The sequence below is a fragment of the Melopsittacus undulatus genome, chromosome Z (genome assembly GCF_012275295.1).
Source record: "Melopsittacus undulatus isolate bMelUnd1 chromosome Z, bMelUnd1.mat.Z, whole genome shotgun sequence".
Classification (NCBI taxonomy): domain Eukaryota; kingdom Metazoa; phylum Chordata; class Aves; order Psittaciformes; family Psittaculidae; genus Melopsittacus; species Melopsittacus undulatus.
In genome coordinates, this window is record NC_047557.1 from 21,022,218 (window position 1) to 21,041,526 (window position 19,309).

The 19,309-nt window shown below is 40.1% G+C and overlaps 2 protein-coding genes across 3 annotated transcripts in view; one reads left to right on the forward strand and one right to left on the reverse strand.

The window, feature by feature from the left end:
* NDUFAF2 (NADH:ubiquinone oxidoreductase complex assembly factor 2) overlaps nucleotides 1–3,498 on the forward strand; it is a 69,869-nt gene extending 66,371 nt beyond the window's left edge. The window contains exon 4 of the mRNA XM_034073002.1: nucleotides 2,391–3,498. Within this exon, the coding sequence (XP_033928893.1) occupies nucleotides 2,391–2,648 (258 nt within the window). The 3' untranslated portion in view covers nucleotides 2,649–3,498. The remainder of the gene's footprint in view (nucleotides 1–2,390) is intronic.
* Nucleotides 3,480–6,301, reverse strand: SMIM15 (small integral membrane protein 15). 2 transcript variants are annotated; one of them, XM_034073003.1, is made up of 3 exons: nucleotides 6,241–6,301; nucleotides 6,047–6,123; nucleotides 3,480–5,215 (listed from the first exon to the last, which is right to left on the reverse strand). In XM_034073003.1, exon 3 carries the CDS (start codon nucleotides 5,186–5,188, stop codon nucleotides 4,964–4,966), a length of 225 nt encoding a protein of 74 aa, XP_033928894.1. In that variant the 5' UTR covers nucleotides 5,189–5,215; nucleotides 6,047–6,123; nucleotides 6,241–6,301; the 3' UTR covers nucleotides 3,480–4,963. The 2 variants fall into 2 exon arrangements, with proteins under 2 accessions (XP_033928894.1, XP_030907472.1); XM_031051612.2 differs by lacking the exon at nucleotides 6,047–6,123 and having other exon boundaries at nucleotides 6,241–6,264.
* Nucleotides 6,302–19,309: the final 13,008 nt, after the last annotated feature.

Consider the following 19,309-nt stretch of genomic DNA (forward strand, 5'->3'; position numbering starts at 1 on the left):
GTGGAATCGTAATAGGAATTTGTTACTTTCCAGTATCAAAGGACTCATTTATTTGACACAATTTTTATAAAGTGCCAATTGACACAACATTCCTCATTCACGTCTTCATGAGTTTAAGCACAGGAACCCTGATTTCAGTGTACGTGTTAGTGGCACGAATTTAATGCATAAAATCAGCATGTGCAGGTACTTTGAACATGAGAATTTTTTTTCCTGCTGTGGGTTGTATAGATTCTGAGCAAGTCACTTCAGCTTTATGTGTTTGCTTTCACTTTGGCCAGTGAAAGCTGATTAAAAGAGTTTTTACTTGAGTCTGAAAACCAGGTAACAATTTCACATCAACACTGAAGATGGACTTGGAGCATTTGGAGTTTAGTTACAACTGCTGTTACTTGACTTACTTACAGCTGCTATTACCTTATCAGGATAACTTTGTTAAAGCAATCACTGGAAAAGATCTGAAGTTAGTAAGTAGCTGTCCACTAGGTAGTTGATAAGTGAATTACATTTGTGTTTTAATAAATCATTTCATGCTCTTTTAGCAGACACTATGCTGCCGTTGTCAGATATCATAAAGGTGTACACACTTATTTCTTAATAGTGGGGTAATATGAGCACCATAGGAGTAATCCCCTTGAAATCAGTAAGGTCATGATAGATTTATAAAGGCATATAGTAAACAAGGATGGAATTGAGAGATGTTATAATGAGGCTTTGCTATACTGACTGTTTTCTTTAAATACTGCCTTTTAAAATGTTCTTAAATGTTCACATACTTGCTTTATCAACTCTTGGCAATATCATGTGTTTTAATGCCATTCTTGAAATTATGTCATGGGTACTGGTCTAGTTTCTCCTTAGGTCTTCCAGAGAAAGTGTTCAGCCTTCTTCCTCCTGTATCCCAGTCTAAATGTGGATATTAGCAGCTTCCTTATTGCATGGTGTTGGTTATAGTCAAGTTGTATTTGGGCTCAATCTGTTATGAATATGCATATTACCTGTCTGCTTTTGTTTAGAATACTTTTCACTATCTGCCCCAGAAAAAGCATAGAGAAGTGTTGTTAGCAAAATTTGCAAAATATCCTTGTAATAAGAAACACAGGTGAACAGATAGAAACCAAACTTCAGTATTTTTCAAGGCTTTTTTGTGTTTACTTTGGGAGTTCTATGTTTTTTCCTGTGAACAAGATGGCAAAGTCTACAAGCAGCATTTTTTCTGTTATACCTGTGGACAAGCCAGTAATTTCATTTGCTTCAACTCAGCCTCAGCATTTCTCAGACAAAGAAGCCAATCCCAGTTCAGGTCATCTTTATTAGTGAATTTCCAGCTGTAACCTGTACCCAGCCATGTTTCAGTACAGACCTTCATGAAGTTGAATCAGCAAGCTGTATGAGCCTTTTCTGCATACATGTCATGGGTGGGTTTTTTGGCCTTGCAGTAGGATCATACATCATACAGTTACTTCCGTTTATCAGGGGTAGAGGTAATATGCTAAAGCTAGATCATTTTTTATTTTTACCTGTGCAGAGGCAGTAAGATTTTGCACCTGTTATGAATGTAGGACATTCATTTTGGCTACTGCACTTGGTAGATGCTTAGAGTTAACATACAGTCACCTAAGGAGTGTTGTGCTTAGTGTCATCATAACTCCCTGTTCACCATTGCTGGCCAGGCAGTCATCAGCTGGGCAGCGGATGGCAGGTTGTCCTCCTGTGCTGCTCTGTCCTTGCTGGTGCTTGGCCTTGCTGAGCTGTCAGAGTCTGAAGCAGGGTTTGCCTCAGGGATTTTAATGCTCACCCCTGTTTTTTCTCCTGACACTGCCTTAGTAATTTCAGTTCTGTCCTAGTGCTTTTTTTTAATTATTATTTTTTATTCAGGTTTTGTTGTTGTTGCTGGGTTTATATTATTATTATTTCTCGTGTGGCTTCAGCTTAGTCAAGATTGAACATCTGTTTCTCCCAAAACTGCACCCCAGTGCACAGATACCTAAAGTCAGAGGCATAATGAGTTACAGAAGAGATGCAGGTGTATAGTATAGCTGTATAGTAGCAAGTCCTACATAGAAAACAGTGTAAAAGGTAGCCTTACTTGTAGTGCATTTTCACATTTGTTGATGTCTGAGTATCTTTACCTTTTTGATCCAATAAAATACTGAAACTGGGATACCACAGTGCACTTTTGCTTCAACAATATGATCAAAACATTAAGAATATTCTAAACCAGGGCTGACACTGAAAATTGTTAATTTTGCAACAGTTTATTTTAGCTACATACCTGAAAATTTGGATTATGAAATTAAGACACAGCGACTGTTTAAATAATTTTACTCCAACTTTGTGTATCGCACTGATTTCTGATGTGTCTAATTATTTTTTTATTGTGTTATTAGGAGATTCTTAAGAATGAAAGTTACAGAGAAGAAATGAAACTGAAAATCAAAGATGTATCTGAAAAGGATAAGCTGCTTCAGGCTCAGGGATACAAGGAGGGACTTGTTGCTGAACCAGCTCATACGCATGTTAAAGGCCATGCATCTGCCCCTTACTACGGAAAAGAGGAGCCTTCACAAGATCCAACCAGCACTGCAAATACGTTTCAGCCAGGCTCATGGATGCCACCAAGCAGTGATAGTAGTCGTAATAAGTAAAAAATTGTACAGATACTGCTAATGGATAAATAGTTTAACATGAACATAAACAGCTGGTATATCTAAGTCTGCAATAAAGTAATATTAAAGCAGTTTATGTTTGCAGAACTGTTCACATAGGCTTAATCATGACAAACTACTGGAAAATGTTGGGGTTTAGTAAAAAGCAGCATTGTGTTACTATGTAAATTTGTTTGCAACAGTTGCTGTTTATCAGTTACTTTTGAAATCATAGGCAGGTTTTCTACCTTTATTTTCTTAAAGATAAATGAGTTTTCAATGGAAAAAAAAAAGAATTATTTAAAATTGGTTTTGATGTAATAAATTTTAGTTCATCAGTGCACTTGAAATTTTCCTAAGCCTAGGCATCAGTTTGAGGTAGTTTTTCAAAATGCTTAATTCCCTTGGCAGTGCCAATGTCCCTGACTCTGGCAAGTGGATGGAAAAGTTGATCTCATTGACAGGAATCACTACGACACCACACTATGCACTGTATTAGTCTTACAAATATTCTTGTAACTTAAGAAAACAGTCAATGTATTTGAATAATGCTTGATTTGAGCCAGCAGTAAGCACAGGATAAAATTAGGCTGAATTAAACTACATCTAACTACTATAGCAGAGGTTAGAAGCACTTGGTAAAGTTGCTGGAAGATAACACAAGGTATGGGACAAGGGACTGTCATTAAAAAAAAAGGTTTTATTCTTGGTGTATGCAAGGACTTCCCTAAATTATACATGTATCTGGTCATAGTTTAGATACACAGTGTGCAGTTAACTTGTCTTAGAGATGGTGTTTGAGAACTTCAAGTCAAAATAAAGACCATCCAATTTTCTGAAAAAAAGTATCAAATTTATTTGTGCAGTGCATCCTTCATCAGTTCTCCTCCATGTTTTAAGCTAGTATGTATCAAAGATGGAACAGGTACACATTTGACAACACTTGATACAAAACATTGGAGACTTAATCCCATGTGATTATAAAATGCTGAAATGCCACATTCCAATAATGCTTGCTTTGACCAACAAAACTAAAAGGGGAAGAACAGTACTTCACATTCAATTCATTCTGTTCAGACTCCCCATTTCTAATCCCTCTTGGTATCCACCAGCTCTGCAGGTTCTCTCTTTTGAACAATAGTATTATTTTTTACTTCTAAATATAATGAAGGTCTAGCTGCTAGAAGGCATAACTGTGCCGCTGTTTAGAAATACACTAAATCTAAGGAATTAATGACTGACACAAGCTTTTTAGAACTAGACTTCATAAAAAAATTAGGCTTTGAAAAATTCATCACTTGTTAGAAAAACATTTATTAGAATTAACTTTAAATAATGTTGGCATAATTACAACGCAAACACAACTTGGACTTTTTCCAGCATGGCAGCATTTTGCAACCTGGAAAGCAGCAGAGTTCCAGGGTTCATGAGGGCAGAGATCCCCCCTGAACTGAGAAGGTCCTAGACCAAAGGTAGCCAGGTTAGCAAGTAGGAAGAACTACTGGCACATCCTCCTCCCATAACCCCACAAAACACTAGGCCACCTGGGCCTTTGGTCCTGCCCCATTTATGGCTATTCTTTGAGGCATAAAGTGTTTGAAGGCAGAAAACAGTTACAGGTGGAGTATTCAGGTGAGCATTAGGGGAAGCCCAGACAACAGAAGTGGCTCAAGACAACTGAAGGTAGTTAGAACAAGCAATGAGATTCCTAGAATTTGGGCTGCATTTAAATACTGTTGATGGCTGGTAGTTCAGGAAGACCTAGAATAGGTTTTGTTTTTTTGCAGACAGGCCCCACCATCAAAGACATTACAGTATCCCCTATGGGCAGAGACCCAAATAAACTGCAGGGCCATATGCAGTGTCATTAAAGGAAACTGGTAACATGTGCTACTAAGGAAGACTGTTGCAAGCTCATCTCTACAGCTCTGCTAAAGGTCTGCAGAAACTTGCCTTTCTGTAACCTGGTTCACCATTCACAATTTGCCCCCATAATTTGACAATTTTAAGACACTTAGGCAATAGGGGAAAAAATCATCTATGTCCAGAGCCACCCAACACACTGGTATTTTAGTTTAACATGCAAAATTAGAAAAGCAACCTGGACTAGAACAAGTAGGAGATTAAATGACTGTAACAAGTGTCATTTGGACAAACTAACACAAACCATCTCAGCAGAAAAAAGAATACACTGGAGGGACTGAATTCCCTGCATCAAGAAATTAGATAATCAAGTATCAAAGGACAGTTACAACACAGTAAGTGTTTCATTTAGGAACTGGATTCTTTGCACAAGGAAGACCTTTTTTTCCCATTTAATCCTTCTTTGTTCGTTTGGCTTTTGCAATATTCTCTTGGCGTTTCTGTTTCTTCTTTTGCTCTCGCTCCCTGGCCTCAATCATTTTTGCAAGCTTCCATGAAAGCGCTGCACTAATTACGAACAATGGTGTAAGGGCCAAGATCACTGTAGTAAGAAAGCCGTATGGGTCCTTTGCAGCCCACTCCACGATGTATTCAGCCCACGCCTTAATATCAATCATCTTTTCTGGTTTTCTATTGGGAAAACCCTAAAGAATAATAAAATTTATTTCTGAGTATTTAGGAAAATAGAGGAATGCATACACACGAATTCTCATTTTAATATGTCATCTTTCATTATTAAAGAGAAAGCTCACTTTTACTAGAAGTTAAAAGCAGTGCATCATACATACATGGAAGTGTAATACAAAGTCTTGACCCTGCCTTAAAGGTACAGTCTTTACAAAATAATTAGGCATTTCATCCACAGAGCTTCAGGTAACGCCAAGGTGCTACATGAAAAAAAGCTAAGTCTGTGCTTCTGTGGGAAGAGCCCAGTTTGGGTTGTTTAGTCTGGAGAAGGCTCAGGGGGGACCTTATCACTCACCACAGCTACCTGACAGTAGGCAGTCGTGAGGTGCGGTCTGTCTCCCAAGTAACAAATGATAGGACAAGAGTTAATGGCCTTAAGCTTCGACAGGGGAGGTTTAGATTGGGTATTAGGCACAATCACTTCCCCGAGGAGGGTGGTCAGGCATTGGAACAGGCTTCCCAGGGCAGTGGTGGAATCACCGTCCCTGAGGTGTTCACAAACCGTGTAGCTGAGGCCCTCAGTGACATGGGTTAGTGGTGGTCTCGGCAGTGCTGGGGTAAAGGTTGAACCTAGTGATCTTAATGGTCTTTTCCAACCCAGTTCATGCTATGCTAAATGGTAAACTAAAAATAGTCGGGGAGTCAAAAACCACCTCAGGCCTGTGTCAGCGGCGAGGCGCACGGGGGTGCTGGGGAAAAATGGGACCCCTCCCGCCCGCCACCAACGCCATTCTTCTCCCCCCTCCCAATGGCCGCGCTGTGGAGACCTCGGCCCCGGCCTCACTCACCGGCGGCGGGGGGGGGCCCAGCGCCGCCGCGGCACCCTCCGGGCCTGCCGAACGACGGAAGGCTGGCGCCCAGGGCCCTGCGGAGAGAGCACACAGCCCCTGAGGGAAGGCCCCGCCGGGTTTAGGGGCGGGGCGAAGGGGGCCGCACCCCCCCCCCCCCCCCATCCCTCCCGCCGCCCCCCACCCCGCGGTACCTCGTCTCTGTGGGCCGCGGGCCTGCCGAGCGGAAACAGGAAGGAGGAGCCGGCAGCCGTCACGGCGGGGCGGGGCAGCGCTGCGGTGGGCGGGGCTTCCGGTGTGGGTCCGCCCCGTGGGCGGAGCTCCCGGTGACGGCCGCTGAGTGCCGCAGGGAAGCCGCCGTTAGTCGGTTGGCGAAGCCGTAGCTCGGAAGAGGCGGTTTTCCCGGTGTCCGCATGGATTTTCACCTCGCAGAACAGGCTCGGACCCACCACAGCCTGGCTGTGATCGCTGACCCACTTGGGCCAGTGCGAGGCTGGGACCAAGTGCCCCGTAGTGTCTCGTTTCCCTCTCCCGCTGTGGTGCTGCTCCAGTGCGTGGTAGGACCTGCAGGCCGAGCACAAGTAACTCCTGCCGGTGGCTTGTGGAGGTTCTCCGTGTGCCTCCTGCACCGTGCGGGAAATCCCGGCTGTGGGACAGCCGGTGCCCGGCCGCAGTGCACCGAGCAGCTCCCGCCGAGAGCGAGCTGTGCCATAGCTGCCCGAGACTGCCGCTGCAGCGCTGCTCCCCACGGGACTGACCTCAGCAAAGGGGCTCAGCGGATCTCTGCGTATTCCGGGTGACTGCAACGGCGTTTGGTGTTCTCGTACTGCACAAGCAGGGTTTGACAGTTTGCTTCACGTGTGTTGCACCACGCTTTCCCTTCTCCCTTTCCACACACGTGTGTGCAAACACTAATGGGAATACAAACGTTTCCAAGGCAAAGTTAAGTGTAGATTAGGGTATGAGCTTATTAAGTGAGAAGATCTTATAATCATTGACACTGTATTGACCAAATAAAGTGTTCTTTTCGCTGTAGCATAACAGCAAATGCCATCAGGGCATTCCTCTTCGTATGTCTTTTTGTTCTGTGATTATTTATGTCATTTAAAGGGTGGCAAACAGGCAAATAAATAGTTTTTCAATGAGAGTCACTGGCGAGATCTGAGCAACCTAAAATGCTTTATATTTTGTTGAATGCAATTTTGTGCAGAGAATTCACAGTAGAATAGAACAGGATACAATGGAATAGAACAGAATGTAATGTAGTATAACCTACCATAACATATCATATCACAGACTACACTAGTTCAGTTGGAAAGGAGAGGAGTGGCTGGGGAGCGGCTCTGCAGAAAGGGACCTCTGGGTGCTGGTTTGATGCTAAGCTCAACAGGAGTCAGTATTGTGCCCTGGCAGGCAAGGGGGCAAACTGTACCCTGAGTGCATCACAGTATGACCAGGCAGTCAGAAGAGGTAATTCTTCCACTGTATTCAGTGTTGGTGCAGCCTCCCCTGGAGCACTGTGTGCTGTGCTGGGCCCCACCATTCAGGAAGGATGTGAAGGTCCTGGAATGCCTTCAGAGGAGGACAACAAAGCTGCTGGAAGGGCTGGAGGGCATGTCCTGTGAGCAGCAGCTGAGGACTCAGGGCTTGTCTAGTTCAGAGACAAGGAGGCTGAGAGGTGACCTCATTGCCCTTGTCAAAAGTCTCTCACCAGATCTCCGTAGACTCCTTTTAGGTATTAGCAGACTGCTGTAAGGTCTCCCCAGAGCCCTATAATCCTGAAAAGCTACACCCACTGCCTTCCATTCAGGCACAGGCAGGTGGCCTTATCATAGAACGGTATCAAATTAGTTACACAGGATTTTCCCTCTGCGGACCCATGTTGACTGTGCCCAATAATTTATTCTTTTTTCTTTAAATGCCTTTCAATGGCACCCAGTGTGATCCTCTCCATATTTTTTTCCAGGAACTGAGATCAGACTGACACATCCATAGTTTCCTGGGTCTTCCCTCCTGCCCTTTTTGTAAATTAGAATAACACTGGCTAGCTTCCAGTCAGTGGGGATCTCCCCAGATTCCCAAGACCTTTGGCAGATATCTGTACATGTATCTCTGTACTTGTGTTACCCAGCCATTTACATGAGCATTAACCTCTAGAGTGTTGATAGGTCCCTGTTTGGTCTGTAATTTGCAAATCTTGGCAAAATATAACAATCTAAGTTTACTAGAGCTTAGATATCAATCCTCAGGTGTTGTATTTATTGGTATCATTATCAGATGGTTTTGCATGCTGTGTAGTTAAGTCAAAATAAGATGGGCTATTACATAAGTATAGCCTATTTATGGTAAAATTGCATATGGGCCAAGAGGGGTCACAGTTCTATTTCTGATGCTTAGGTGTCAAGTTCAGGTACTTATGCCAAAATAAGCACTAACTTAGTCAACAGCTATATGCAAGCTGCTTAATACCACCACCTTTAGACCTGCTGCAAAATTAAGTTCCAGTTCCAGTCTTTCCCATAATAGTAATAGCCTCATATGTCTGTCTTTCTATGATTTCTCTGCCTTATTGATTTAAAGAGGAAAGTGCCTGATTCCCTGCTGTGGCAGGGAAGTAATGAAAAGTAAGGATTTTTAATTCTCTTTTCTAAGAAAACAGGTCTAATTTAATTACCTTTTCTGGTATTCTTCTGCCCCTAATATCTTCTGAAGCTGTTGACTGGTTTTATTGGCAAAGTAGTAGAGGTCTCATGCATAATAAGTCTGCTTCTTGAAGATTTGTGAAAATAGGCAGGTAGATAGAGAAGGGAGGCCCAGGATACAACCTTGACTGAAAGCTGCAGTGCATCTTTATCACTAGTGAAGAGAATGGTTACTACCAGATAGAAAGGCTTCATTTGAGGCTTGCACTCTTATTTTTATTACCAAATTACCAAATTCAGAATAATTCAGCCTCAATGCCACAGGAGATCAAGGTACTTGTTTTGCTTTTCTGAGTTACTCAGTTTTATATTTTAAGTAGGCAAAGGGAGAACAGGAATTCCAGAATTCACTGCAACTCGAACAAAGCAGCACGACCCTTAACACAACATCAGAACACTTTAAAAGACCCTTTTAAGCATATGCTTATGTTAATTATTATTTTGCTACTTTGTAAATATGCACTTTCTTTTACATCTCATCTAGAATTCCTTTAAGTAGCTTTTCAGATACTAACATTAATGGCAGCAGCTACAGAAGTATCATCAAACTGTAATACAGTATGAATTTATGAATCATCAGCTTTGATAAATCACTAGTTGATTTTTAGACATAAAAACATATATATGAACAGCATTAAAATTTCAGTTTCAATGGCATTTCATGAGAACATGCTTGAGGGAACAAACATGACTGTCCATTGTCACACTTTCAAAGAGGGAGTGGGCAGAGGAACAGAAGCAGCACTGCAAAAATACAGCATTAATAATGTAAGGTACAATGCAGAGAAATCTGCTGAGAATATAATGTAGGCATGGAAAATGAGAAAGTTGCTTGCATAAAAGCAAAGACTTTCTCATGCCAACAGTGACTGAAAAGTCTGTTTCAGTGTGTGTGGTGAAGACCAGCTTTCGGTAAAGATATTTTTTCACTCAGATGTGTAGACGTGTCAGTGGTCCAGAATCATTCTGTATACGGAAGCTCCCAGGTATGTCATGCAATTTAATCTCTTACTACCTTTTTATGATTTGTAAATTCTGATGATACGTTCCTTGAGGCTCTGTTTTTCCTACATACAGTGTGAATTCTCCAGTATTTTTTTTGCATAGTTATTAATGTCCCGGGCATGTTGTACTCCACCTGCTGAATATTGCTGTCTCTAGAAAAGCTAGGTGGAATTCTTGTGCTGTTGTGCAGTGGTGGGTTTTTGTAGAGTTTTAAAAAGCAACTCGACTATTGCTTTTTTCTCCAGCCTGTAAAACCTCTAAGCTGTGAAAGCTTTATTGGTGATTTTTTAACCATGTGTGATATATCCACAGCATGTGCCAGCCAATAAACAGTCTGATTTTAATAGCTTTACTTGAGCCAACAAAACTCCTTTGTACCACTGGGGATTAAGGATTTTTTTTTTCCTGGTGCAAATCTTTGCTTTAGAAAATTGTTGTTTTATGTTTAAGTGGATCTGCAGTGTATCTTCATTCTTTAAATTGCATGATACTGATGTATTTGTAGTTTGCCTAGTATTAAACACAGCTGGGTCTGACTTTCCAAGGTGAAAGTGTCAAAATAATGAGTAATACTGCAGTCCTACTTAATTCATTTCTAACCATCTTTATGAATTGTTCTGCTACTATATACTTTCAAGGACAGAGCAAGTGTTGGGGCAGTCCATAACCCATAGGCCAAGTAACATGCTGCCCACTTTCATATTGTAAGTATGTGATAGAATATAGAATATATATAGCTAATATTAGCTTAAAGAATGATCAAATGCTTCTGTGCTCTAGGTGGACTCATTTATATAATAGCACTGTTTTTTTACTACCCTTATAATGAAAGATATAATTGAAGACCTGACATGTGTCCATCCTTCATTTGCTCCTCTTTTAGGGTTTTGTACAGTTCAAAAAGGGAAAAGAGTTACCTAAGATACAAATAGAAGTTAGTCAAACAGTAGATATTTTTCTTCTAAATTTTGATATGGTCATGACTGATATGGGTATTAACATATTTCTGGGTTTTCTTGGGTTATAACAAAGGGAAGGAGAGAAAAAAAAACATAATCAATATGTCTTTTATAAATCCTCAGAGCTTTTCCCAGAGGTAGCTTAATGTAGCTGTTCAGGTAAGAACTCGAGAATCACAGGATTATAAACCAACTGTGGCCCTGGGCCTGGGCTCATTCTGGAAATTCTAGGCATCTTCACGGAAATCTGTTCCCCCGGGGACAAAGGAGAAAGGCAATGGAGAGATGGGTTCCTGTCTCTGAGCAGGAACTCAGACTCCCCCGATTCGTCACTCTCTGAAGATGCTTGTTACCTCTCACGGACCATAGAGGGCACTAAGGACTGAGGATAGTGCTCCCAGCTCCAACGCCTCAGTTAAATGGCAAGTGAAGTGCAAGAAACCCAAACCAAACAGCGTATCCTTCGGAGAATCAACGCCATGTCTTTATATATAAGTAGGTGGTAATATTTATCCACCTTCTTAAAATATTTTGAGGTACTGAATGAAAGAAGCAGTACCATTGTGACTATCAATTGAACTTTTAGGATTCAGATGTTAAAGTAAAATCTAAACACATATATATATGTCACTGAGCTCTGAAAGACAGCCAGCCTTGTTGGGCGCTTCCTGCTCTGTCTTATATAGAATGAAACTGTTGTCAGTGGAAGTGGATGTCTGAACCGTATTTGAATTCTTAGTCCTTTGGAATGGAATGCTATATCAGTGTGTAGCATTACGTGTACCTCCCTCCTGCCTTCTGCTCTACAGTGAAGACTCTTTAGTAAACCAGGAAATACTAATATGTTCCCTTACCTAATTTTCATGTTAGAGTTTAAACACCTAAAGTGAAAAGCTTTTCAGTTCATTTTCAACAAAACAGATTGACCAAACATACAGGAACATTTAGTTCTAGACTAGATCTTCTAGTCAACACTAGAAGATCTAAACATCAGCCAGTCTTGATGCTGATTTTGTGGACTGAAACCCCTCAGCTTAGGATCAGATATTTAAATGATACTGCATGTTCAAAAAGACAATAAGAAAAGATACATGATTTACATGGTTCACTCTTATGGAACTTGTACTTACTCTGATTTTCATTAAATCATGGGAAATAATGTTCTTAGAAATGTCCTCATAACTGTGATGTCTCACTGACATAAATTTGCCTTTATTGTAACAGTAGGGGTCAGTTTTGCAAAATGTATAAATATACATTCTTGAAATGGAATTGTTAAACACTTGCTTATCAGCCTGCCTATCCTTGCCAATGCCAGGTCCACTGCTAAGTTTCAAAGATATTGAGTATGCCCTTAGGAAAAACAACTAAAACTGTGTACCTTATACTGTCATTGAATACAGTAGCATAGATCTGATTTGTTTAGAAGCATCTTGGTAGGTTAGTTTGTAAATCTCAGACAGCTGAGCTTAGGCAACTGAAAATTGCCTTCAGTATGTTCCATCCCTGCAAGAAAATCAGGTGCTTTTTCCTAAACTATTTCTCCTTTCTAAGCGTACATAAGCAGTAGATTTGAATGCTCGCTTGACTTTGCTTTCTCTTATGTTGGAAAGCTGTTGTAGAAGAGATCAGGTATGTTTGTAAAGATAGAAATATTAATTCCTGCAAGGATACTTTTTAAGAGCTCTACCCACAGAATTAGCACAAGAATATATTCTCTACCCTCCAAAGGTTCACAGTCATACTCAGCAGGAAGCAGCATGGGCAAGCCTCTCTGTAAGGGAAGGCAGCCAGGGGACAAGGCAGGCAGGTCAGTGGCCTCACTGACTAAGGATGCAGTCCCTGGTACTGAGCAGAGCAGGTTTGGTGGTAGCCAACAGTTCAGATTACCAGGCAAGCCTGTGGTCATGAGACAGGTATTGCCCTTGAGAATTTTCACCATCGTGGTCACCCTTCTTTGTACACACAGTCTGATGTCGTTCTGTATAAGAAGAGGGACCCACAACTGCACACAGTACTTGAGGTTGGGCCACGATCTGTGAAGAAGTGATGCACTTGGGGATCTAACAAACCTTGGTACACTGACTGCATAGTTATTTAGTGTGAGTTGACTCACTTGTCTAGAAAAGAATTAAGATCCACACATGTAATTTTGGGCATGGTAAGGTGAACTGTTCTGCCTATAGCTGATACAAGTTAAGAAGCTGCCCCCAGTGTTCATTTGTCAAAACTTTTATTGTGAGCGGCCATCACCCAGCTGGACCCGTGCTTGTAACTGCTTTCTAACACTTCTGTCAGAATGATCTGGTTTGAAAGCATGCACTAAAAACATGTTTAATGCAAACTGTGTTTAAGATAAACTGAGGAACTTAACAGAACTGGGTTAGTGAGCAATTACATATGCACTAATACTGGTAAACCTTTAGGGGAAGCAACCTCTTAATTCAAATTGACTGTGTTTAGATCAGGATGTCTAAAATGTCCTTACATACTTCATGCTCTAAAACCCCTAGTTTTGGAAATTATTACCAGAAGGTATCTTCTAAGTGGATTAGTCTTATTACAAGATATTGTGGGAGACTGTCTTCTAATCCTTTTCATAAACTGATCTAATTCAGCCTCTAAACTGTTTTTTCCTGTTGGAGGGTTTGTGCAGAATTTCTTCATTCTGAAGGTTTGTAACATTTAATTTTGTCATCTAACTTTGTTTATAGCGAGTTTATAAACATGTTTAATTTGTTGGTTGGTTTTGTGTTTTGTTTTGTGGTTTGGTGTTGGTTTGTCTTGGTTTGGTTTGGTTTTGCTTTGGTTTGGTTTTGCTTTGCTTTTTAATGCCAACATTGTCCTCTATTTTCATAGTATTATGGAATAGTTGAAGTTGGAAGGGACCAACTTGAGCAAGGGTCATTTGGAGCAAAATGCTGAAGACCATGTCCAGTAGTGTTTTCAGTATCTCCAAGGGTGGAGACCCCACAACTTCTCTGAGCAAACTGTTCAAGTGTTTGGCTGCCCTCAGAGTAAGAAAGTGTGGCATTTCCTAGTTCATGCTCATTGCCTTTGGTCCTTTGGGCACCAATTGGAGCAGTCTGGCTGCATCTTTTTTGTGCCACTTCTCCTGCCCTAAGTCAGGCATTTATAGAGATAGATAAGATCCCTCCGAGCCTTCCCCTCTCCAGGATGAATAGTCCCTGCTTTTCTACTGTTTCTTCATACTAAAGATGCTCCAAACCTTTAATCATCTTCTTTGACATCTTCTGGGCTTGCTCTGGTCTCCTTGTCTGTCTTATATGGGGGAGCCTTGAACTGGAAACAGTTCTCCAGGTATCCAACTTGGTCATTGACATATTACTTCTAATGCCAGGCTTATTGATAAAGAAAAAACAGATTCTCAAGTGTAATCAGTTCTACTAGGAAACTTTTAATTTCAACAATAACTGTTCACAGAACCATAGAAACCAGGTTGGAAGGCACCTCAAGGATCATCTGGTCCAACCTTTCTTGACAAAGCAGTCTAGACAAGATATCCCAGCATACTATCCAGCTCAGTATTAAAAGTGTTCAGTATTGGAGAATTTGCCACTTCCTGAAGAAGATTATTGCAGTAGCTAATCATTCTCATTATGAAGAATTTTCCTCTTGTGTCCAACTGAAATCTCCTTGGGATCATCTTGTACCCATTACCCATGTACATTTTGTAAATTTGTGCTTCATATTTTCCTCTTTCATTAAATAATGATGTAAATAATTAAAAGCTAAATAACTTATTAAAATGAACAGAAAAAGTATGAATGATTATTGCAAACTTTTAAATAAGATTTTTCTAGATGTCCCAGAATAAAAAAGTAGATGATACAATCTAAAAAAAAGACTATTAAAGCCATTATTTCAGAAATAATAGATAACAAGTAAGGGAAAACTGAACATGAATTCATACTCTAAAACAGAAGGTAGGAATTGCAGAAAGGTGATAACAGAAGTTAGTGCATGAGAACAAACTTACAGCCAGCAGTTAAGGCTAACTAGGAATTTTGATTGTATTCTGTTCTAGTAGAAGAATTGGTCCAGGAACTGTTGAAAATATTCAGTAAATATTATGACCTACATCTTGAGAAGAGTCTTGTTTATGGCCTAATATGTGTGTGCATTTACATATAAAGGGTAGGCCAGGTTTACATATCTCAAAAGCACCCTTTTCTGGGGAAAGAATGATTCTATAGAGAAGCTGGTTCAATGAAATATCATAGCATTAAATAAATGAAATAGGTGTTCACAGGGGATTTTTTATATCATATATTTAGAGAATAGTCTATCTTTGAATTGAAACCAGTGCTTCTAGTGGCTGTGGTGCCAGCTGATGATGGCATCTGAAGGAAACTTTTGCCTCCTACTCTTAGTTTTTATTTCCAGTTAGTAATTTTATCACTATTGCTTTTGTAGCAGTTTAAGTCAACAATATTTTACATTGCATAACAATCATCCAAATTAAGGAACAGCAGGTTTTTGCCATTCTGTTTCTTTTTACTTCCCAGCAACACCTTTCATTTAGCTTGGATGATGAGGCACATACTCTCTGTGACACCTGTTTGGTCTGTTATTTTACACATTATATAATAATTCCTGGAGAAAGCTAATGGCTTTGGTGATCTTTTTGAATGGAACTGTTTCATAATGTGGTTGAAGGCTATGATTCACCTTAAACTTTAGATCATGTGGATACTGAATTACCTGCTCTAACATTTCAAGACTGCTTCAGCCTAATAGTACACAATGTTCTTGATTTTGAGACTCACCAGTAAACTCTGATTAACAAAGAAACACCTGCATAACTAGGACTATTTCTTTCATTCAAAGTTTTGCTTCATTTCTTTCCTTGAGTTTTATGCTTTTCCTCTCCAATTTGCTTCTCAAAAGGAAAGCCTTTTCTTCCCTGCTCCCATCAGGCATACATTACAGGAGGCAATGTGTTTTCTCCAAGGAAAGCTTTCACTTCATCAAAAATGCCAAGGAAGTATTCCAAAAAACAGAGAGCACACTTTTTCCTGCTCTGATTCAAAAACATTTTTCACATTAGTCACAGTCCTTTTCTAGGCAGGGAGAGGCGGGGCCCCTCATTTTCATTCTTAAAACATTCTGAACCAAACAAGCATGTTTATACTCAGCCTGAAGTTTAACTACTCTGTGCTTGTTGTGTTTGTTTAATTGCTCAAACTTTTCCACTGGAAATTTTGCTCTCTCCATTTTGGAATAGAGAACAGAAAGACATGTGAGTTCTGCCCCAGTAATTCTGTTGCCCACTCCACCAGTGAAAAGAACAGCCATCAGACTCCTTTGTTAGATGAAGGTTATTCATGACTCCTGGACCAGTGCCTTGCTGATGTTGGTACTGAATTTATTGTTGACTGGAAGAAGAATCAAACTCACAGAGAAGACAGTGAGAAGCATGATGCAAATATTATACCTACAGAAACATTTCTTATATCAGTCTAGGAGGCAGATACTGAACACTTTGTCTTTTTAGAAGATGCTGCTTAATATTACACACTGGAGAATCTGCAGAAAAAAAAGGAAAAAAAAAGAAAAATTGAAGGCAAAGAGAGTGCTGTCGGAATTGTTTAGAGATGAATGCCTGTGCTGAATTTGGATATTGGACAAGTGCTTTACAAAATGCATTGGCCTCTGGGATTTAATAAACTAAAACAGATGCACATAACCAAGACAGGTTGAAAACAAAGAAGGTCTTCCTTGTGCTGTACTTATGTTCTTATGTTGAGGACACCAGAACTGCACACAATACTCAAAGTGAGGTCTCAGGAGAGCAGAGTAGAGGGGCAGGATCACCTCCTTTGACCTGCTGGTCACGTTCCTTTTGATGCAGCCCAGCACAGGGTTGGAATCTTCAGTCCTGATTCCAGTCAGTTTCCTAGAAGCAGCTTTTAAGAGCTCTATGACTTTCTACCAATACAAGGATGTGCACAAATAATCTGCATAATAAATAAACCTATGTGATCACTTACACTACCTGTTTGTCTCATGCTGGTTTTAGCATCTTTCATCCTAAGTTGAGAACGTATTAAAAAAATGTATTGAATGCAGTATAGTAAATGCAAATGTAATAAAGTAGCGATTTAATGAAATAGTATATTTGATGCTCACTTAAAAATTATTTGGTATTATCTGTCCTTCAGTTCTTTTAAATGTTGGTCAGTAAATATGCAAAAAAGCATGAAATCCAGACATTTACCTTCTGCATTAGAGTGCATCACTTTGTTCTCCACCTCTGAAATGTTGTAGACAGGTTGCACTTTGATATTGGCTGCACTTCTCACGTGCTTGGTGTTAAATACAGAAGCTTCTTTGACTGTAACTTAACCAGGGGTTTTCTCATGGCCCCACTTCATGGCCAACTAACGTGGGGAAGTCTATGGTAAGAATGTTATATATGATGTGTGCTGTATTGTTAAAGTGTTAATGTGTGTGATGTATTGTTAAAGCTCTAATTTTGATGATTGACAAGGTAGGAAATGTCAAACTTGTTTTCAGAGATGTTTCTTCTGTCATTTTTTACTTTTATATCCTGATAGGGCCCTGAATTGCATAATCCCAAAACATGAGATACGAAGATGTAATCAAAATGTAGTCAAAGATGCAGTGAAAACTGAACTGCACTATTTTTTACAATGAGCCATGCAGACATATAAATACATGCATACAAATATATGTACATGTAAACATATATAATTGTACAAATATATACATAAACAAACACCCATAGAATGGTGTTCTATCAGACTGTGTTTGGGGATATCTATTGTACAGTCATCTACTGCACACTGGTGAGACCCCACCTGCAGTACCGTGTCCACCTCTGGGGCCCCCAGCACAAGAGGGATGTGGACCTGCTTGAGCGAGTTCAGATGGGGCCATGAAGATGTTCAGAGAGCTGGAGCACCTCTGCTATGAAGACAGGCTGAGAGAGTTCGACTTGTTCAGCCTGGAGAAGAGAAAGCTCTGGGGAGACCTTAGAGCAGCTTCCAGTGCCTAAAGGGGCTTAAAGAAACCTGGAGAGGGACTTTTTACAAAGACATGTGGGGATAGAATAAAGAGGAATGGCTTTCAACTGACCGAAGGGAGACTGATATTAGACATTAGGAAGAAATTCTTCAGTATTCTTTTATCATTATTCTGTGAACTTTTATCAGTTGTAATTTGTGGTGTTTAAGAATGTTGTCCTTCTTGACCAAAATGCCTTTAACCATTGCATTTTACTTTTTCTCATTAAAAAAAACAAAACACCAAACAAAAAAAAAAGGACAATATAGTGGAATGCTTTCTTTTTACAGTCTGAATTTCTTTTTATTTATTGGTTTGATTTCCACAGCTCCAATTTCATTTCTTACTGTATAAGGATATGGTAGTGTCTCTTTAAATCATTTGTGAACCTCTTAATAGCACCCTCTGTTTATAGAAACTGCCAGAAACCAGTCAGAGCAGCAGCATGCCCCTAGCTATATCTTGCATGTTTGTGTATTATTTAGTAAGTGCAGTTATTTGGGACTCAATTATACCGCATGGTTTCTTCATACTGTTTTTGTTGTGGAACAAGCACAGGATATATATAATGACCCACAGCTCTAAGTACCTTTCATCATTTAGCATGCTGAAAGCCTACAAGGTTTCAATACATACTTCAGTTCATCCGAATTTCCTGCTGTGAATGCTCCTATTTACTTACTCTCCCATGAAAATTAAACACACTCTAGGGACCAGTGTTACAAACCCCTACCTACATTGTGCTTCGTGTTTCCAACCCATCCATCTCCCAAGCCTCATCCTCTTTGAGTGGTCTGCAAGATAAGAAGGACTATGTAACATGCCTGGAATGTTTCTAAATCCAGGAACTAGTAAACCAAAGAGGAAAACAGATTCCAGAGCCTAGGGCCTCGCATAGGGAGTTATTTCTGAGCTCCCAAATAGTTTTGACAGCATGAGATTTGGGGATCTCTTTTTGGGCCACGTCAATCTAAGACTATGTAGTGATAACCATTCAAGAAATGTAAAGAAAATAAGGAATATTTCCTTTGTCTAAGGGTTGGTTAGCAGCTGTAATTCTGAAGTCTTGAAGATTTTTCCCTTCTTATGTAACTACGTCCTCACAGAGACCATATATCTAATACAATATTTTCTGCTTATTAAATACAGCTAATTAAATCTGGTGTTTAGCTATTTAAAGGGAAGAATTCTCAAAGAAATAGAATAGGAGTCAGTGTAAAAATATAAAGTGCCCTTCTCAGGGAGACTTTGGCATTTTCTATTATTTGCCTGAGATTTACTCTTTCTAGAGCACATAACACAGTGGTAAGAGCCAAGTGTTTGCCTTGTAGCTTGGTCCAGTACTGCAGATGCATGTGGAGACTGTGGAAGATACAGGCTTTTTCTGTGTATTTCATTGTAGTATCACATTTTTTTCGCCTGTTTTCCTTTTCTCAAGAGATAAAGTTAGAACCTAGAATTCCCATTTTTTCATTAAAGTTTTGTAAAAGAAGCAGTTACATGGGCTCAGGGCAAATACACTTTGCATGAAGCAGGAATGGAGAGGA

Bases quoted from the DNA above. Each gene is read 5' to 3' on its own strand.
- SMIM15 (XM_034073003.1), bottom strand. From the start codon at position 5,188: ATGATTGATATTAAGGCGTGGGCTGAATACATCGTGGAGTGGGCTGCA.